We start from the raw sequence: 21,711 nt of genomic DNA, 5'->3' as shown, positions 1-21,711 counted from the left end.
AGTAAGTGAGAAGATGTTGCTAGATGTCCTCCAAGGTCCGATGCACAAGTACACACAGGGATGCCATGAAAACCTGGCAGCCCCGATACTCTCCCAGCACAGCCTCCCCGTCCTCTCGCACCAGCCCCAGGGGGTTAATCACATTAAATATACTTGAGCTCTGTCTGTCCCTTACTGATCACACAAAACAGCATCTCTGCATGCAAAGGAAAATCAGACAGTGTGCAAATGATTTGCTGCCTTTATTTTTTTAGGTCCTTCCATAACAAAAACTCAGCCAGAAGCTTTGGCAAGGTCGCTTAAAGAAGTCATAGTGCAGCTGCGTAAAATGGTTTCAGTACTTTCCCAAAGAGGTGCAAACCTAATGTAACCTAAGCCTCAAATGTACTTCAAATATTTAATTTATTAGCTAGTTTACAGAGAGAGAGAATCTGGACAGCCCAGCAAAGTGTTAGCTGGGCTTACAACGAAGGCACAGCCAGCAATGCCAACTTTCCTTTGAAGCTCTTAGTTCCCAAGTTCCCAGCCTGCAGAGCCAAGGGGTGGCCAAGCTGCCTGGTTAGAACATGAGTGATCTACACTCATCAACTCTTCCACAAGAAACCGTGCAACCAGCAAAGAAGACCAGCATCCACCCCTGGTGCTCCTGACCTGCAACACTGAACGGCCAGGGAAGATGTAAAAAAATCCCAAACTCAAAAACAACCCCCCCACCACCTTTTTTAACCTATGTCGCTATAGAAAAGGCCGTTCAAATAACCTGCTCAGACTGGGCAAGGGACAGGGCTGGCAGAGATGCCTGCACAGCCTCGGGCCCCTTTGGCAAGCCTGGGCTGCATTTGCTCAGCCTGCCCTCCCCATTTCACCCACTCATTTTAGGAGGCTTCCCAGCAGCATCTGTGTGTCCTGGTTCTGCAGCACCCCAGACACAGGCACCTATGGCAGCAACCAGCCTTTTAGAGAAAAAAGCACAAGAGAAAAAAATACTTTATCTCTCTGGCCCCCAGTCGGGCCACACTGATGCTATATTCTTTCCCAAAGACATCAGGCAGTTGCATCCTTATCTCTTTAATACTGAGGAGTAACTCAGCTTAAGCTTAGTGGCACACATTAGTGTCTCTGCAATTAAAAGCCTGTCAGTATTTTCACTACAAACCCAGCTATTCAGAAACTTAACGCGGCTCCAGCATATCTTCCAAGAAGAAATTTAGCCAAAACAAAAGGAGGAGCAGGGGACAATTATTTTTTTCAAGGACGATGAATCCGAACCTATAGCTTCGCTGCACAGCGAGGTCCCTTGGGAAATCTGCTCCCAAGGCTCATCTGAAGTTTTCTGGTAAGGGCTAGAGGAATCAAAGAAATCCTGCCAGGCTGCAAGCAAGGGGTGGGAGGAAAAGCAATGACTTGCTTCAATATGAAATGTCACATTTAAAATAGATCCTACAAAACCAGAAACTGGAGGCTGGTAAATCCTTCCCTTCTAGAAATATTGTGGGTTTTGGTGGGAGTACCACCCAAAATAAGCATGCAGAATCAGGTCTCAGGTCCATAAAATATAGAATTTGGTACTTAAATTTAAAAATATTTATAAATAACTTAAGACAATCAGGCTCAGAGGCGTGTACAGCTGAGTATTTCCCTCTGACACAGGGAACTGCAGGGATCCACACCCAGGACTATGGATCCTCAATGTACAAATTTGCTTTATACTTAACGTAGGAACAAGACCTGCCCCTTGCAGCCTCTTTGGAACATCTCCTGCGCCGCTCTGACAGCATGTGGAGGACACGTCTCACCGAGCAGAAAGCATCTGGGAGTCAGGTCCACAGCACAGAATATGACCGCTTCTTTCTATACATTCACAGCATATGGCAAAACAGCTCCCGGGGGATTCCTCAGCTGCACCTACACCGCAAGGTCAGCCCAGCAAAGCCTGGCCACGGGTGCCTGCGGCGTCCCTCTGCCCTCACTGGAGGTGACCCCCATCCCACTCAGGGCTGGAGCAGACGCCCCAGGAGAGGAGGGAGCCCTGGAGCGCTGCCCTCCCGCCGGGATGGCCGCAGGGTTCGGGGCTCAGCTCAAGCACGGTGCAGGCAGGACTGACACAACCTCGCGGCCCTGGGTTCACAGCGGGCGCCCAGCCAGAGGACCTGCCCCGAATCCATCTCACAACTTGTACGCCTGGCATGTACCGGCCAAGCAGACTGCAAAATGAAGGCACGCACGGGAGGGTTAAGGTCAGAGGTACGTTCGTTTGGATTATTCCTTTTGTGTAGTTCAGAGGACACGTGTGGCGGGGCAGCTCGAGAGCCAGGACCCTCCCTGTGGTCCAGGACAGCAGAGCATGGAGGGACCTGCCGCTGGCACAGCAAGGAACCGCTCCAGGGCAGAGCACACAAACCGCGGCAGCCTGCAGAGACAAGCCGGGTACGCTGCTTTGGCCACATGGGTCTGTCCACTAGACATGGACTGGGGCACACGGGCCGTATCCTCAGTGGAGATGTCGAGCTGGATGGCTCTGGCAGGCCATCAGCTATGCCCTGAGCAAAAAATGAACTCTCTATTTCTTTTCTCCCATGGGTTTCATCCAGACCCATTATAGACTTGGTCTCAGTATATTTTTTTCCTGTTAAACACCTAAAAAAAAAAAAAAAGAAATGTTCTTTGGCACTTGTGCAACAATGACACATAGATGTGACGCTCGCCTGTCCTTCAGCTGCTTGCTGGAGTCATCTCTAGAGATCCATGTATGCAGAGTCTGTGTCCACCCTCTGGGCCTCTCCGAACACAAGGAACGCACAGAGGCCAATGCTGTTAACAGCAGCCACCAGGTTGAAAACAGCAATCCAGGAGCCAGTTGTTTCAATCAGGTAGCCAGCCAAGTACACGCAAATGACACCTGGGACAGGAGAGAAGAGAAATGCAAAGGCTCTGGGGTCGGATCCTGCCCGCCTGCGAGGAGAGGGCTCCCCAGGGAAGGATGAGCTGCAGGAAGGCACCTTACCTAGGAGGGCTCCACCTGTATTCCCAACACCTGTAAAGAAAAGAAATTGCATATTCCAAAAAAAAAGGTGCAAGCAGCTTCATCCGAGCCAAACGCCTTGCTGATGGCAGGGAGAAGTGACACAGCCCCATTCCACCACCCGGCACAGGGAAGCATCCCACCACCCAGCACAGGGAAGCATCTCACCGCCCGGCACAGGGAAGCATCCCACCGCCCAGCACAGGGAAGCATCTCACCGCCCGGCACAGGGAAGCATCTCACCGCCCGGCACAGGGAAGCATCCCACCGCCCGGCACAGGGAAGCATCCCACCGCCCGGCACAGGGAAGCATCCCACCGCCCGGCACAGGGAAGCATCTCACCGCCCGGCACAGGGAAGCATCCCACCGCCCGGCACAGGGAAGCATCCCACCGCCCGGCACAGGGAAGCATCTCACCGCCCGGCACAGGGAAGCATCTCACCGCCTGGCACAGGGAAGCATCTCACCGCCCGGCACAGGGAAGCATCTCACCGCCTGGCACAGGGAAGCATCCCACCGCCCGGCACAGGGAAGCATCCCACCGCCCGGCAGGCACGCTGGCACAGGCGCTGCCCACAGGGATCGCCACACAGACAGAGCAGGCATGCCACGGAGCTGCTCCTGCTCAGACCTCACCGACAACTGCATCCCCCCCAACACACCAGCACAACTCAACCCCCCCAGGACCCTTACCGAACAGTAAGCCAGCACACGAGGGGGCCAGGTCCTGCACGTTTACTGAAATGCCGCTAGTGGGAAACAAGAGAGGGCAAAAGGGCTGTTTCAATGGAGCGTGACTGCTTTCACATCATTTACACAGCGTTTAGTTTGTCCAACAGAAGGAAGGGGTCCTAGACCAGAAATGGCACTGGCAGGAGGAAGGAGGGAAGAGACTGAGAGTGAAGCAGCACAGGAGAGTACCAGGAGGAAAACAGATTCAACTCAAAGCGTTCAGAGGGACCAAAATCCAACTTCCAGCTCCCTGCTACCTGCCGGAGCAAGCCCCTCCCCCTGCTAGAGGTTTGCTGGATCATTTCCAACCCAGTGGGCACCAAACTCCACCGGCCCCACAGGGACCACCACACGATGCTCAGACGAGTGCCAGTTCTTTCTCGCACAGTCAAGACGGAGGCAGCCGCCCCCGAGACCCCCGAGCGCCAAGCGTGGGCTGAGGGCTGAGGGCACAGCTGGTGCCGCTGCCATTCCCGTTACCTGTGGTTAAAGGTCTGAAGCCCCACAGAGGCGGAGGCGAACACTATCGCTTTGCAGAAGCTGGAGGTCTGGCCCAGGCACAAAGCAAAAATGCTCGAGACGCCGGAGCCAATGACCTGGAAGAAAGGGAAAATTAAATAGCATAGCACATTTTCTGTAAGGGAGAAAGCAACTCCTTTCACGGACAGACTGTTCCCTCTGACAATGGCAAGAGCTCAGGTGCACCAGGTGCTTCTCGAGCCTTTTTCCCTGGTGTCCTGCCCTTCTGTGTCAGAGGTCTGTCTGGAGGGGTGTGATGCTGCGGAGCGGAGAGGATACGCTGTGCTCTCACCCAGCATTTCTATTTCTGGTCAACCTTGCACGGCTAATTCCTCAGTATCTAAGGGGTCACTTGGAGTGACAGCGCATGGCTGGCCCTTGCCAACCAGAAAACCTCTTCAGAGCACTCACAGACCTCTGTGCTCCATGTTACCATTGGTCCACGCTCTGTTCCTCAGATGGGGTTTTCCCCGGGATTTCATTTCCCATACACACTGACCACCAATCGATCTGCAAAGCTAGAAAACCTGTCCTCTCCACCCGTAACCACCAGCCCAGCTCCCCGAGAGGTCTCATCTGCCGTGTAAGCAGAGCTCAGCAGGTAACTGGGTGCCTCTCCTGTGGCTTCAGCTCTCTCACCTGCATGAACTTACGAATGGTGATGGTTTTGTACCCTGGAAGAGAAAGGGAGAGCTGGAGTTAAGCATTGCTCACAAGGTCTCCTTGTTCTCCAGCCAGGAGACCACAGGGTAAGTGGATTTCAGATGGCTGGATTTCAGATGGCCAGGTTTCATCTGCAGGTGGATATTGTGACTGAGATCAAAGGCAGCCCCAAACACACAGATGGATTTGGACCCTGGAGTATTTGTTCTGCTTTCCTATCAGAAACTCACATTGTCTATTTGCTGGGTCTTCTCCCTACCAACAAGCCCACCTCCTCCCACCCAGGTCCTCTTTCCACATCACATAAAATAAGAGCTGAGGAAAAGCCAAGAGAGCTCTTACCCTGGTTGATTAAATGATCGGACAGAAATCCACTGAACAAGCTTGTTGGAATTGCAACCAGCCAGGGGACTACATTAAACACCCAGCCCTGAAAGGGAGCAAAAATCAAGAGAGGTTTGCTGTCAGAACTCAGTTTGTTTGCAAGTATTTTATCTGATAGTCTGTCATATCTGTAGAAAGAAAAAAAAATGATCAGGACTATTTTGCAGGATCTCCACCCACTTTGCAATGCAAGCTCTCAGCTACACCCTGCACCACTCCAGTCAGTAGGGTGGCAGGTGCATCACAGGGCTGTAGCATTCGTAGGATTGCTGTCTTTGCTTATGCCCTGGTGACCCTGCATCCAGGGGAGAGGCAGAAAGCTCTCTCTGCTCTGGAAAGAGGGATTAAACATGGCAAAGTTTACTGTCCAGCAAGGTGATGTGGCAGAGAGCCACAGAGCCCTGGAAAGTGAGCTGTAGATTTTACTCTGCCCTGTGGGTCATCAATAAAGCTGCCGGCAAAATTTCCAACATCAGCTTCAGCCTCATTAGCAGCGTTACTGTGAAGCGGAGGGAACATAGCAGGATTTTCTAATGCCAGGATTAGGTAACATTACGGGTAGCAGCATACTTTGGCCTATTTCCAATAAGCGAGCTACGCTACAGTTGTAATCACAGATGATTACCGGTCATCTGGATTACAGCTGCTCAGAGGCATTTTGTTGCCCAGATCCCACAAGGAGCTGAAATCAGTGTGGGTTGAGCTGGGCTTCATCTCAGCTGGTTGAACCTACTCATCCATCCATCGTCCCCCGCACCTCCCCCCTTCGCCCAGAGCCCATCACTCCACGGAGGCATCCCTCCCTCGCCTGGCTTCAGGATGCGTGGGAGGGCTGGATAATCTTGGGTTTCAATAATCCTGTTTCAGCTGCTCCTGGAAATCATACTAGGGTCCATCTGCATCTTTCAGTGCCTTGAAATGCTGGGTCTTGGCCACCTTTGGAAATGGTACCCCATAGGGTTTGTGGGGTAGTGTCTCTGGTGTCTGTTAACACCAGCTGGGGTTGCTCAGCCTGTCAATCCCAACACACGAACTGCCCCTGTCTCATCCCCACAGCCCACCACCCTGAGCAGCATGAGCCAAACCCCTCCATCACCCCCATCTCTAAAGCCCTCCATCACCCCCATCCCCAAAGACCTCCACCACCCCGTCCAGGCGGGCTGCAGGCAGCTGCTCGGGCAGTGGTGAAGGCAGCTCAACTTCAAAAAGGAACTCTGACCAGTAGGTGACATAGGTTTCCCACACTAAGAACTATCATCCATCCTTTAAAATCAAGCATCCTCAAGCCTCATTTTATTAAAACGTATGAAGCGATTATCAGATGCAGGAACGCTACATAGAGCATCTTACATAAGGGCACCGTGATAAAATGCTTAACAGATGGTAAATTACTGCTGCACAAGCACATTACTCGAGGTGCACAGATCTTGTCACAACAATATGTTTGCCGGTTTAATACATGATTTTAATATAAATATCAAGTATGCCATAAAGCATCTTATACATGTAATGTGAAAAAACATTTGTTAGCAGCTCTGGAAATTACAAAAACCTAACAGCCATTGTGGAAAAGATTGTCTGAGTTTCTGAGAACAAGATCAAAATACCAAATCTCAGCCCAGAAGAGTATTATTGCCTAGGTTTCTGAAAAATGGGAACATATTTGTGCTGAGGAGAGGGAAGCTTTTATAGTATTCTTGAATTGCACGTTATTAATGGCAATTATAATTTTCACAGGCAGGTCTGAGCTATATAATGTCAGTACAGCTAAAAACTCCATGAAAACCCAGGAGTGAATGGCGGTTGTTTACAACAGCGTAATGTCATGAGCTCTGTGCCACTCAAAACCCACCCTTTCTTCAGAAAACAAGAGGTAAAAACCAAAGGCGACCCTCTCTTCCCTGCCTGGGAGGTGCCTTAGCTCTGCCTCACTTCAGCATCCCTAAACAAGCAACTAGACACCTGGAGAGAGGATGCTCACATCTCCAGATGTATGCGCAGGGGGGTAACAGCTCCTAACGCCACAAGGAAACCTCCCAGCTCCCCCTGCCCCCCAACCTGCTCTCCCCAAATCCCCCTGCCATCACCTTCCTCCCTAACCGACCCCTTGGCAGGTACCCAGCATGGTGACCGGCAATGCCTGTGTCTCAGAGCCAACTTACCTTTGACTCGGGGAAAGTTTCCTTAAAAAAAGTTGGCAGCCAGGAGAGGAGGGTGAAAAACGTGCTGGCCGTAGAAAGCTGAGCGACGATGACAGCCCTGAAAATACGCAGCAGAGAGGAAACAATCAGGAACGACATGTCACACCGGGTGGGACACGGGCACTCCAGCAACCCAATATTTCAGTTCCTGGTCTCTAAAGAAATCTCTCACAGCGCTAGAACTACTTCCTGAGATTTTTTTCACGGGTAACTACTCCTTTTGGCTCGCCACTTGCAGCATCACTCGTTGGCTGCCCTCATCGCACAGCGCCTGAGCAGGTGCCCGATGGTTCAGGCAAGGTTAACTGCAGCCACAGTTGTGCAAGTGCAATTCCCACCAGTCCCATCCAGCGCTGCAAGGGCTGTCCTGCTCCAGGAGGTCTTGATTAGGGTTTTCTAGGGATTTGTTATCAGCAGATGCTCCGTGGTTATTCAAGGCAGGAACGGGCTTGCTGCCCTGCAGCCCCACTGCCCTCCTCCCCGTCTTAAAGCGGCACTTGGGAACATGCTTGGATGAGCTTCAGTACCTCATGCAGCATCCCAAAGAAAACCCAGCTATTAAAAAGCTGTTTTGCCAGCAATGAGAACACAGCCTGTGCCAGCCAGTGCCCCTGAGCAGCACTTCTTAGGAGCTCATTAGAAGCAGCATTTCTAACAAGACCAGTGGAGAATATCATGCCGGAGGAGCGCACGACTCACCCAGGGAATAGCCTGTGAGGGCAAGAGACTCGCCAGTAACATTTAAGCCTGACATTCCTCCAGACAAAACATAAACCACCTTTTGTCAAGCTTATCTTTTTAGTTCTTACATATATATATATATAAAAAATATATATTATTATTGTGTGTGTATATATATAATACATATATTATGTGTATATATGTATATTATTGTATTTTTTTATATATACATATTGTACACAGAAGGGATTAGAAAACCTGATCACATTTCCCAAACACATAAATAAATGGACAAGATACACACAAGCAGAAGAAATAAGCACAGAGAGGAGAAAAAGCCCCTGGATGGAGGGTGCTCCCCAGCCCTGCCGGTGCTCGGGGCCACTGCCGCTGCCTACCATATAGGTGCCTTCTTAAACAGCTGCTTCCAGGGAACCTTGGTCTGCTTGGATATCGAGAGGCCTTTCATTAAATAGTCTACAGGGATGATGAGGTCTGCAGGGAAGAAAACAGACAAAGGAAAGCTTGGATCCGTAACTTGCTGTACAGTCCTGGGGGACCGCTATACAGCTGCCTCTAATCTCCTTCTAACCCTTGTGTTTTGGCTATACCACCACTGAATGCTCAGGAAAACACCTTATTACATTGGCCAAAATATTTCCACTGTACCCACTGACTTCTCCATCCATCCACCTTTGCCCGTATGTTGCATCTCCCGTTATAATTACACAAAAATCCCTTGGGCAGGGACCGGGTTTGCACGTTGTGCAGTACCAGGTACCAGGCTCATGACGAGCCGAGCTCCAACATACCACGCTCACACTCATAATGCTGCAGTCAGGTGTAATGGTTTGCCCATGTGGGGAATTACTCCCAGACAGTTATTTGGGAAGAGATATTCTGGATTAACTGGTTTTTAAAAGCTCTCTGTGTAGATGCTCTTAGTTTGGAATAAGTATCTTGTCCTGCTTTAGCTTAATCCACTTTGAAGATCATGCTCTGTTTGGTGTTTTCACTGGTGCTTAAGAATACTGAGGAGCCAGATCAGGCTCTTGTCAGCAATGCAATGCAGCTTGGGACTTGAAATCGGAAATCAGCAATGCAAGAGCTCAAAACCCTGTACAGCATCTTGGCAGGGAGACAGCGTGTATTATAGAAGACATCCGAACAAAAGGTGTTCCTGTAAAATGGGGCATGCTCCTGAAAATCCGGGGGATCTGCAGATGGTAACGGAGAGGCACCACTCGTGCCCTGCAGCCCTGGAGCGCTGGCAGCCCGAGGGATGAAGGCAGCTGGACTTACCTTTCTCGCTCAGGAGGTACTTGCAGGTGCAGTAAACCCAGAGCAGAGTGAGAAAACCAGAGAAGTAGAAAACACTCTCCCAGCCGTACCAGTCCAGGAGGAGAGATCCTACACCGCCGATCACCAGCGTCCTGGGGGGGAAACCACGCTCGGATTTATAGGTCTGGCTAAGAGCGGTCGGGCTGCAGGCATCAGTGGGAGATGAGATGCTCCTGCGGTGGATGCTGCCTGTCACTAAATGCACCTCAAAGAGCCACCAGTCGCTGTGTGTGCAGGCACTGCCCACCTGCCCACTCACCCCCCAACTCTGCAACCTGCCCTGTTCCCTGCAGGGCATCTCGTGCCAGATCTTCAGCTGGACAGAGGGACCAGCGAAGGGACCCCACGCTCACCTGCCCTGCACCGAAACATGTTCAGCCGGGAAAGAAAATGGGGTTGCTGGTGTGCAGAAAGTAACTCAGAGAATGTATAAATCAGCAAAAGAAATGAGTACACTGGAAAACTAAGTGATTAAAGACAGTAATACTTCTCTTTGGCTTTTAAGCCACCCTTGCATTGAGAAAGGAAATTCTCATCCAGAATAGCGGAGATGGGGAAGTTATATTATCCCCATCTATCAGAGAGGAGAGATGACCGGGCTCAGGCTGACCCTTGCTCTTCCTACTGAATCAGGCTGTTTCCCACAGCAATTAAATGTTGCAAACACTCTTCAAAGTCTGGCTTGAAAAGAAAGAAAACAAAACTACGCAAAACCTTGACATGCATGACAGCAACTGCCTGAGGCTTCTTCAGCTGCAGCCAGGATCCTCAAGGACCCAGGGATCCATGTGTACTTTGGGCTGCGAGTTTTGCCTCCAACTGTTTAATGGCATTTCATCACGTGTGATGTCCAGAGACTGCCGCTTGCTGCTCTTTTTAAACTTACCCAAACTGTGAGCCGGTCCCCACCGTGCTGTAGGTGAAGGCTCGCTCGCTCTCCCGGACCTTCTGGGACAGCAGGCTGGCCAGGGATGGGAAATACACCCCTGTAAGCAACGGGAGCAGACAGGGAGCAGTCAGGCTCCTGCACCCTCAGGAGTGAAGCAAAAGCTAATTTAAAAGATCCAACAGGAGCTAAACACCGAGACAAAGCAACAATACCTTTGGTGAATTCAAAACAGGGTTATAAAATAAAATGAGTGAATCCATCACCATGAAAGGTGTGTTTGTGCCTTCTCCGTAATCCTGTTCCATCGCCACTGCTGCTACTCTAAGTCCATCAGTGCCAATGCACTTATCCCAGTGGTTCCCCAGCTCAGCAAGAGGGAAGGAAAATCACCCCAGATTATCCAAAAGTTTTGGCAAGGACCAATTTTCCCCAAGTGCTTTGAGGGAGTTTTAAAATGTGGAAAATCAAACAGCAACAGTGATGATTTCAGAAGCCAGCAGCCCTTGTCTGGTAGAGATTCCTACAGGGGAACGATTTGTCAGCGACTTTCTCTAGATGTGTCACTCTTTTTCCCCGCAGAAGCTCTGGCTGCAGGGGCAGTTTTGAGGCAGCGGGGTGCTCGAACATGCAGGAGATGGGTTCACGCACTGCGCAGCCCGTGAGCTGCAGCCGAGTTTAGTGCACAGGAGCCCCTGTGCTGGGAAGGCCCTGGGTGGGCAGGCACAGAGACGTGCTCAGGACAGGGGTCTCACCTTGCAGCAGCCCCATGAGGAACCTGGAGCAGGTCATAAAAACGAGGTGTGCAGAAGTGACATGGGTGAGCAGCGGAGTGAGGACCGTGAGGAACCCCCAGGCTGATGCCGAGAGGAGGAGGACCTTCTCACCACCTATTCTGGAAGACAGAAAACATGTTATCAAAAAACAAGGGGAGGGTGAAAGGGCAAAGCCCGCCAGTCAAGACTCAAGTGGTCTTCCCAGTTTAGCCCGTTTTTAAGAGCAACCCTTCAGTCACACTTGTTCCTCTCTCACAAACGCCTCTAGCTCCCTGGGCTGTACTCTGACCTCCTCCCTTCCCACCTGCTGCTGCCCTGGAGCAGCATCCCACAGGCATCACTCTCACCGGGACACTGGCCACCAGCACCTATCCCACCCCATCCCCCAGGACACCACCACACCGATGCGCTCAGGTCTCCGACAGCGGGGAAGCCCAAGCTGCCGTCACTGTTCTGCTTTTCTTAACCAGTGCTGGTGTTTACCCTTCCATCTGCTTTTTTGCACCAGCTCTGCCTGTTAACATTTGGGTTTTTGCAGACATTTGCTTGGAAACTATTAAGGAACATAATGAAACAGCACAGTGCACTGCACGGATAATGTACTCCTTCCAGGCATGTGTTCCTCACCAAGGATTTCATAGGAAAGCCCTCCTCACTAAGAATAGGGTGGCTGGGGAAAGGAATTCGAGCAGGTAATTACTCAGATCTTTTCTTACTGCTAGCTGGGGAAGTTGCTTTTTAATTGATATGATAAAATGGAGACACTTAGTTTTCCCAGACATGAAGGAAACCCTGATGGGGGCTTGCTTGTGAAAAGATTGCATGAGAATATAGGGTGGAAAAACGGGAGGTGCTGAATGGAAAACAGAGATAGACTGTGCAGATCGGATTGAAAAAAGCTGTATTCTTTGCAAAAAGGAAATAATTTCTTCTTGTGGCAGTTATAAACCCTCCCAAATGGCTGTCCAGCACTGCTGGGATTAAACTGTTAATGGACAAATGACGCTCCTGGTGAGCAGCAGCTATGAACTATGCAAAGAGCATCAGCAATTATCACTTCTCTAAAATAAGGTCTGTTTTACACCCACTATTTCTTTCACCAGCTTAATATGTAAGCTTGTGGGTTTGCTTTTATTATTCCAGTTACTGAACCCACCCTAAAAACAACCTCCATCGGAAAGATTATGCAGGTATAAAAGTGCTCTTTGCTGTTTCCAGGTGAAAAAACCCTGTGTCGGTCTAAGTGTCGGTTCACATGACTGCAGATCTCTCCTGGCAGCCAGTCTGCAGGAACTGCCGAGGCTGTAATGATGATGCTGGGGATTCTGCCTCTGCAAAATCCTTCAGAGCGTGCTGCCCTATAAGCACAGCAGCAATTTCAAGAGCCAGGAATCTAATCGGACAGTCACAACTAGGCACATCCTATCTGAATCAGCTACAGACCTTAGTGAGGCTGATGGAGAGACCTCAGCTGCTTTCAGAGCAGCCTGCAGTGCCCCATGGAGCTTCTCCCCACCACCACGCTCCACCCTTCCACCCATTCTGTCCCAGGGTGAAACCTGGCACAGCCACGGTCAAGGCTGGACCTGAGAGGTCAAAACCAAGCGAAGTGTCATTTAAAAAGCCTGAGCAGAGGAAAACATGAAAATAATTTCCAGTACTGGTCACTGATATGTCCTCCGATAATCTGTGTCAAGCAGTAGCCCCAGAAGAAGCTGCTGAGCACTACGCCGGATTGCTTCTTGTCCCAGTCGAAGTAGGTGCTCAGGGCGACGGCGCAGATGGGCACGGTGACGCGGGTGCAGTACAGCAGGCATGTCCCCAGCAGCAACATCACTGTCCAGACACGGGACTCGGGCCTGCAAGGATGGACAGGAAGATGGGGAAGGGCAGATGGAATGGTCTGCATGGGAGATCCATGCACGGTGAGACTAGTTTGCTTGCAAGCTGGGTGTATCTCGATAAAATAAAGGTCAGCGCAATCCCCCTGTGGCCCATGGTTCTGACACAGAGCGTATCACATCTGGTGACTTCTATGGAGGATGCTAACTTTCATCCCGAGCACTAACTGAGCCCAGCAACAAAATAACATCTGTCCATGGGCTGCAGGGTGGGATGGGCTGCTTGGGCATCACTGACTGCGGATGGAGGGAAAGGTGGGGGGAAGCGTGGTATGTTTGCTTTTTTCCCCAAACAAAAGCTTTAGAAACTGTTCTTTAAAAGTTAAGGATAACAAAGGAAAGGTCAATGCATGAAGCTGGAAGCATTTGCATGAGACACACCGTCTTGGTAGCAAACATTTGTTATTTGGCATTCCTATCCATTCCGCACAGTGGTGGGTGGGTTACCCTTCCTAAATGGGAGGGAGAGGAGGAATTCTTTAGTGAGAGACAAGACATGATAGGGCTGAATAGCCCAGAGAGATGGGAAAAGTAACCCAGCCTGGTCTGATAAGAACTTTAAGATAATATCAGTAATAACATGTTAACAGAATGTATTTTTTCCATGCATGAGTACTCAGCCCCCAGGCAAAGCACTCCTGCAGAAGACACAGGCTGGCAATCAGTGGGAAGGCAATCTGCCCCTGCTCCCAGCCAGCAGGGCTTCTGGAGCACAGACCCCCCCCTGCTGCAGGCTGCAGCCCCAGGTGTAGGTGAACCCCCACTAACGTCAGTCTGGGTCCCCCTTTATCTGTGAATTATGGAGTTAAAAGCTTAGTAAGAACACCCAGTATTTGTGTGATTTCTATTTGGTTATTTTTACACCCAGAGGCCAGAGCACCTCTGTGTTCCCACCTCTGTGCATCCCACCATCACACACCCACCTTCCACACGGGAAACAACCGGGGTCACTTTTGATACCAAACCGAGCATTTATTTCTCCGTGCTGGAATGTGATAAATGTAGGTTAATCCCACACAGCACAAACCCGTCTGTAAACGTGTCAAATGGCCTGTCATGGAGGGAGGCAAAGGCACAATGGGAAACGGAACACGCCGAGCAGTTGTACACATCGGAGGGGAATTTATTGTTGTTTCCTGATGAGGCAGATAAGCAGCTCAGTGCCAACCTCTGGCAGGAGGAGCTGGCAGCGTTTCAGCTGGTGCTTTGAAGCTTGGAACCACCATCACTGAGCACATGTACAAACGTACGAAATAACACAGGAACTAGCAAACCTCATGTATTTTTGCTGGAGGAGTAAGTAACCAAGGGTTGACCTGCCTCAGCCTTTTGAACTGGCTGATAAACACTTTCAGACACCCTCCTGCTCTTACACCGAGATGAAGATGTCCAGCAATCAGATTTTCATTTGCTGCAAATTTGTGATCTGTTTTCTAATCTCTTGCCCCATCCAGCTCCGGGAGCAGCAGCTCCACTGCCTTCAGTTTGCCACGGCAAAGCGCAGCGAAACCAAAGGCTTCTGAATGCTGCATGTTGGGGTCAGACCAACCCAGCAGGATGACACAGGCAGGAGGTTTTGGGTATAAATCCCTCATCAGAGGCAGAGAGCAGGTGGCGGATAACTGTCGATGGAAAACGTCACGGAGAACCCGCATCAGAGGGATGCCTCAAGACAACCCAAGATCAGACGCTTGCAGCTATAAGCGACCGACCCACGCCTGCCTAACCAGTGCTTCTGCACCCACAGCAATGGGCTGTTGCCAGCCCAGGGCCATAATCTCTCCTATTACCTACAGCAGCATGGCACTGATTAATTTGAGCTACTGGACCTGCAACAATAGAGGTGACCAAGTAAAATGCAGCAGCCTGTGTCATGCATAGGGTTTTCCCATTATTTAGCCACGAAGACAGTTCTCTGAATTGTGCTTTTCACCCTGAAGCAAAGGGAGACCTTTACGAACTTTCTCACTCTCTGGAGCGGGGCTGAGCTCTGCCTTCTCTCCCAGCAGTTATTCTGATGAGTTTAGCAGCATTTTCACGGGATATTATTAGATTGACAATTCTTCCTTGGCCCTAAATCCTGCATGGCTGTGCAAGGTGGAAGACAGAGAGAAAAAGACCAGTGCAGCTCAATGAACTGGGCTTTATTCTGTTTATCTTTATAATATTGCCAAAGTTTGTTCCCTCCTGTGGGTGTTTGCAACTAGGAAAAGCAAAACCCACATGCAGCAATGCCGGTGCCCAAGGAAGGTGCGGGGGGGAGCGCAGTTTGGTGGTACAGACTGAACCCCAAAAAGCAATGAGCAGGCTGCAGAGCCACTCTGGCTGCAGGGCGGAGGGGCAGCAGGGGATGCTGTGGGCTCCCAGCCCTTTTTCTCACCCCGATGAGGCAAGCAGAGTGCCCCCAGCCTCTGTGCTGGGGGTACACAAGGAGATTTGGGGGTGGCAGGGGGAGGCTGCCGTGCCAGCAGTGCGGGGCTATCCAGAAACCAAGCCTGACCTGCGGGGAGCGGGGTGCACAGCGCCACGTGGCTCTGCAAAAGCAAGGCACTGTCCAAAGCCCAGCTCAGACACAGCAGGGAAGGGTTTGCCAAACACAGACGTGCTCCCAACAAGCCCCCTCCCCAGCTGATGTTTTGACAAAACTCCTCTGAATATTTTTTTCTTATTCTTTTTCAAAAGCACTAAATAAGTCTCTGGGTATATGACACAGTCTCAATGCTCTTTTTGATTACTACTCCATTCTATACATTTATATTCTTTTCCTATATATCTAAATGCATCGGTAGGGACTTATGCTCTAAACAAGTGGGAGTGTGAAGGTGGCTTCAGACTACCACTTGCTCTGTAGGTAGTATATCCAGCAAGGAAAATCCACTCAAATAATATAAGCGTCAAATGTAATCACTAGCTGCCCACACCCACCTAAAAGCATGGCAAGAATTATTTCTCTGCAAGGACAATGATGTGCTTGCATCAGAGGAAAAAGCTTTGTAAATGCATTTGCTCCTAATTACAGTTATCACGGCGGCTGCGGATGAGTCAATGTTCTGCTCAGTGCAAAACAACAACAGCCAAGGTTACAGGAGAAACCTCGACCAGCACAAAGGGGAAGAACTACAGCTCTCCTTCAAAAACGAAGGACTAATGAGAAATCAAACAGTATTTTTTGTAGGTAACACCAGCCATCTGAGAAGCAGAGCTTTACCATCATAAACAAATTAAATCTAATAGCTTCCCTGATGAGGGAGGTACAGATAATCTCTGCTGGAGATAACCAAAGTGAGTCAGAGTAAAGCACATCTAAACCTGAGGAAGTCACAGCCGCTGGTGTCATCAGTGCCACCGTGCCCGTCTCACCCACCACGGGGACAGGCTGAGCATCTCCCCACAGCGCCATGTTGATCCCAGCTGAGCCCTGGCTCCGTGGGGCAGAGAGGGGGCAGCCACCTCCAAACCATCAGCAGGTGTATCACCGGAGGCTTGTCTCGAGCCACCTAATTGACTTAATTGGGTGGCGCATGCTGGTGGCAGCTCCTCGCCACCCACCCGCTCTCCGACCCGCCATGCCTCCCTGCTTACAAGAAACGGGCACCGCAGGTGCATCCCCTTCTGCACATCACCAAGACCCCCTTTACTGAGCAAAGCAGCCATGCAGCTACAAAACACTTCCTATTTTGCAACCCTCCAACCACCACCCAGACAGACTATAATTAGCTCAAGCCCTAATGACTCTTCCTGGGCGGCTTTTTGTATGGCAGCAGCCCTAGATTTGAGCAGCCCTGCCTGATGTCCCTTGGTTTTCCTCTTCCAAATGGGGCCCCGGGCACTGGGTGGTCACAGTTTTGCTTCCAAGCATCCAGTCATTCCCCTGGGACCAGGCTCCCACCAGCCAAATGGGTCCCCTGCCCAGGGCACAGTGGTTAAGATTCATTTTCAAGGATGTCTGAGAGCCCCAAAGGGGCAAAACCAAGCCCGGCTGCCCCGCGGTGGCAGGCAAGCCATCAGCACAGGGTATCTTTATTTGCAGTGTGTTTTCCTGCTGGAGGAATTTCTCCGGTAGATGCCACAGAGCAAATATTTATCCAACTTTATTTCTCTTGACTTGCCTCCCTCCTTCTTCCCAGCCTGCAGGTCTGTCTGTTTGCAGACACTGCAGGTCACTGTTAAAATGGACTTGCTGGAGTTCAGGCTGTCAGGTCACAGCTCAGCACCCCCTTCAAGGCACCAGGCTGGACCATCAGGCAGTAACAGAGCTGTGCTGAGCTGCAAGGCTACAAACGGTCTGTTCCAGCAACAGCTCTTGGCCAGAAGCCATCTGCAGGGGTTGTGGGTGCTTCCCACAACTGGAACTGGAAGTGGGAGAACTGGGAGCTGCAGCTCCTGATGGGCTCTGGAGCTGCGCCCTGGCCAAGGTGGGCACAGGTAGTGGCAGTGGGGCATACCACCCACTCCCAGGGCATCTCCACCTCAGTTCCCTCCTCTAAAAGGAGACTAAAACCAGCTCTGTGTGAGATGCACAGCGGGTGCATCAGCTGGAGCCACCTCCAGCACCTCCAGCCCTCTCGCTCATCCCAGCCACCAGCAGCATACACTCGCCCGCTCCTGCAGAACCCCAGAGCAGGATGGGGACAAGCCCCCGTGGTGGTACCAAGCTCCCAGCCATGCTGGAGGGCCACCAGCTCCAACCCAAGGGCACCCAAGAGCCCAAGCATGGGGCCATCTCCCAGGGGAACGTCCCCAGCATGGACAGCTGGTGCCTGTGGTCACCCCTGTGCCTGGCTGCCGGCCGCACCACAGCCTGGGGACCCTTCCCTCCTCCCCACCATTCCCAGCCTCACGGCAGCATCCCCCTTTGCAAACCTCTTGCCCAGCTTACCTGCCTATGGCTTTAATTCACAGTACTCTCCAACACAACCACAGCACAACTAACATGGCGTAACCACAGCAGTCGTGCAGACACTCCTGTGCAAGGAGATAATACCCAGGAAGTTATTTTTAGCCTGGTTTGACAGTCCTCTCACTTCTTTCTCCATGTTTTTCTCAACAGTTTCTCCTTTCCCTGAAAATCTAACACGCTTGTCAAGACAGAGGTTTGGTTTTTTCCCCCTTATTCCAGTTGATTTTGTCGTGCTGCAGACCGGCTCCAAGCTAATGATTTGTCGCTGTCGAAAGTAGCTTTGGGGTTTAGAGAAGGGTGGTGGTTTGTTTTTTTCAACCCACCAGCTAACAGCCAACAAGGGCTGCACAGAGGACACAGGGCTTTTTTTGCTGGGAAAGCTGCTGGTTTCCTGCCCGCCTCCGGTGCACAAGCTCCCTCCGCAGAGCCGCAGATGGCAACAGAGTGGTGTTCAGCAAACACGGCTCTGGGTTTATTCCCTCTCTTCATTTCTTGCTTTCAGCAAAAGCAAAGATGAAATTAGATTTCAGCAGCTCATATGAGCTGGAAATAGTTATTAAGTCCAGGTGGAGGCGGTGGGAAAACACAATAATGAAGTGCACACGTGCTTTGCACGCTGATCTAAGGGCATACGTGGATCAGCCAGGAGTGAAACGTCTGTCTTGTTTGTATTTTCTACATGAGAAAAGTTCTCAGCAAGGTCACAATTAAAACCAGGGTGTGGAACTTGTACAATAAAAAACCCAACTGCCAAAAAAAAATTTTAAAAAGGGAACAAAAGCTGTAACATGGTGTTGACAGAAGATCAGGGCATGGAACGCAGAAAAACAACGTGACCACTGGCTCCAGGCAAAGAGCACGGCCAGGTGACCGAGACCAGCTGGTGGCTGGTGGTACAGCTCCTTTTATCTCTAGGGCTTAAAGAAACTGCTGTAATGATCCCTTGACTTCAGGTGTAGCCAGAGGCAGGGAGATGCAGTGGTTTCAGGAGTCATTCGCTTCCCAGGACACACTGAATTTTCCATGTTGTATTTCTCTCCTGGAGGCATCGTCCAAAACGTGAGCCCCATGCCTTCTGCTGGATCTGCTGGTGGCTTTGTGAGCAGCCTTCAGCAACTGGTTTCTCTTCTCGCTGGGTCTTCCCCCGGTTAAACCAGAGATGCTTAAAGACATCTATTGCCCAAGTGGTCCTGCTCTGGCAAGTTAAGATCTCCATTAAAAAGTGCTATCTAAATGTCCAGGCACACCACATAAACGGAAGCCCCAAACAGAAATACCCAAGTGTTGCTCTTGGAAGAGGAAGAGGAGATGTGTAATAATGGAGCCATTGGAGACCTGCAGAAAAATTCAGGAAAGGCAGCCGGAGAGGCAGGATAAAACGTAGGGCAAGAACAGTGGAAGAGGAAGGGAAAGCCAGCTGAGAAAAGGGAGGACAAAAGAAGAAGCAATATGAACAAAGACGGAAAAATAAACCTGCCAAGATAACTGTTTATCTCTCCTTGCACCGATGGCGCAGACAGGTCTTGGAAGGCTGCCTGGCCTGTCAGTTGTTGCAGCACCATTGGAGAGCCCATGCCACTTCCCCCACTTCCAAACCGTTGCCTCCGTGGCAATAGCTCATTACTTGGAAATGGTGAGAGCTATTTAGTTGCATATACTGTTCGAAAACTGTCTGCCAAATTGGCTTTCAACCACCCAACCAGGTATTGTATCTAACCCGACCAACTTGATTGCATGATCTGGCCAGTTGCTCCCCCCTGGTGGCTCCCAGCCACCGCCAGTCCAGTTTGCTTTGGACCATGAAGCCTCCCCAGACAAGGGCTGGGACCACGCATGTGCATCTGCACCAAACAACCGGGACACGATCTCAGCTCTGTGAATTACAGCAATATAGACAATGATCTGATGGCAGTTATGGTTATCCTGCTGCTCTTTCGCATTTACTGGATTCTTTCAATTACTAGCAGCACTGAAGACGGTCAGAATTGCTTCAGAATACGTCTGTCTTCATCAACAGACTGTCCTCATCAGCAGTCGCTTTTGTTTTGGAAAGTGTTATCGATGGTTTGCATTTTTCGAAGAGATTTTGGAAACTGGAGTGTTCACTCTGGCCAAATGTATTAAATCTTTTTTTCTAGGGGAAAAAGACCTAAATGGAAACTTTGCTTTGTGAAAATCTGGCATGGGGTTCTTTCTCTCCCAGCGCTCCCATTTCACAAAGACTCAGGGAAAAGCTAGAAAAGGGGAGACAGAGAGAAGGGATTTTCCCAAGTGCTTTTGAGGGAAAGAATCTTCAAGTTTTAAGCGACCCTAGTGCCAGCGGTCTGCTTTTGAGACCTACCCCCTTACTCCTGAGCTGAGGGTGGGTTCGATTAGAGCTCCGTGTCTCTGACTGCGGGAAAAGTCCTCTCGGGATGGCAGACTGAGGCCGGCTCTCGGCCGGCCGCCACTGCAGCAAGCGACTGGTGATAAATCCCAGCTCATCCAGTGGCTAACTGCTGCAGGAAGGGGCAATTCCTCCCTTCGGCCGCACACTCCTGTGCGTTGGCACCGATGTCACCTCCACCCTCCTGAGCCCGGGCGAGCTCACGGCAGGTCACACCGGCCTGAAGGCAAAGGGGAGCGGGACCCCCGGGGCAGGCTGGTTACACCGAACCAGATTCCAACAGCGTGGGGGCAACACAGTGGGGTCCAGGGGCTCCCAGGTTGGAAAAGCCTCTGACCATCACTTCCAGTTTGCAACCAGCGAGTCACCCCAGCTCAGGTGGGAGAAGTGGCAGACCCCGAGCTGGAGGTGCCGGGTGACTCTCGGTGGCCGAGGGGCAGCACTGTCCCTGGTGTCCCAGCGCGGACCCTGGCTCGGACCCTCTGCTCCACGCACTGCGCACCCCGCCTCTGCTTACACCCCGGCTGCTAAAAGCCGTCAGTTTGTGCTTAACAGTATTTTAATTACTTCAGGAACAGTTTGTGCTGTTCAGCCGCTGCCCAGCTACTATTCCAGACTTTATCCTAATGAATTACAGTGAGCAGTACAAACATCCCTGCTGGCACATTTCGATAAGAACCCCGTAGCGGCGGTACCACGTTTAAATAACTGACCTCAGGCCAGCGAGAAGCTCGGGGGACTTTTCCCCGCCGTGTTCCACGGTAACCCCGCAACCTCCCCCCGCCCCGTCGCAGTGAGGCGGCGGGGACGGCCCCGGGCGCTGCCACCGCGTCCCCCGGCCCCCCGCACCGGCGGAGCGGAGCGCCGGGAGCGGCGGCCGCTGCCCGGCGGCTCCGGGTAGCGGTTGGGACAGCCCGGCCCCCTCCAGCCCCACGCCGCATCTTTTCCAGGAGCAGCATCAGAGGGGGCCGCCGGCTGACCCTGCCCGAGCTGCGGCGGGGACCGGGGCCGGAGGGGACCGGCCGGGGGATGCCCGGCTGGGGGGGTCCCGAGCGAGCGCTGCGAGTAGGGGAGCAGCTTTCACGGGAGCAGCTTTCCCGGGAGCGGGTCCAGCCTTACCTGGACCAGTACGGGTCCCCGCCGCCATCCCTCCTCATGCCGTCGAGCGGCGCGGCGCGGGGGCCGTGCTGGGCGCTGCACAGCGGCACATTCCTGCCGCCGCCCCCCGCGGCCATGCGGGCAGCCCTTCCGCCTCCGCCGGCTCACATCGCGGCGGCCGCCGGCTCCCTCCCCCCGCCGCGCCGCGGCCACGTGTCAG

At 51.7% G+C, this 21,711-nt stretch overlaps 1 protein-coding gene across 2 annotated transcripts; it reads right to left on the bottom strand.

Annotated features, from left to right (window-relative positions):
* Positions 1-223: 223 nt before the first annotated feature.
* On the bottom strand, positions 224-21,711 carry SLC17A9 (solute carrier family 17 member 9). 2 transcript variants are annotated; one of them, XM_055722763.1, is made up of 14 exons: positions 21,513-21,631; positions 17,987-19,424; positions 12,868-13,065; positions 11,186-11,325; positions 10,431-10,530; positions 9,506-9,636; positions 8,602-8,698; positions 7,484-7,580; positions 5,280-5,367; positions 4,914-4,948; positions 4,236-4,351; positions 3,717-3,772; positions 3,005-3,034; positions 224-2,899 (listed from the first exon to the last, which is right to left on the bottom strand). In XM_055722763.1, exons 3-14 carry the CDS (start codon positions 13,038-13,040, stop codon positions 2,736-2,738), a joined length of 1,227 nt encoding a protein of 408 aa, XP_055578738.1. In that variant the 5' UTR covers positions 13,041-13,065; positions 17,987-19,424; positions 21,513-21,631; the 3' UTR covers positions 224-2,735. The 2 variants fall into 2 exon arrangements, with proteins under 2 accessions (XP_055578738.1, XP_055578737.1); XM_055722762.1 differs by lacking the exon at positions 17,987-19,424 and having other exon boundaries at positions 21,513-21,711.

This window comes from Falco cherrug, chromosome 10 (assembly GCF_023634085.1).
Source record: "Falco cherrug isolate bFalChe1 chromosome 10, bFalChe1.pri, whole genome shotgun sequence".
Taxonomy (NCBI): domain Eukaryota; kingdom Metazoa; phylum Chordata; class Aves; order Falconiformes; family Falconidae; genus Falco; species Falco cherrug.
The sequence above is the reverse complement of the archived record's forward strand: the minus strand, read 5'-3'. Positions and strand labels throughout refer to the sequence as shown.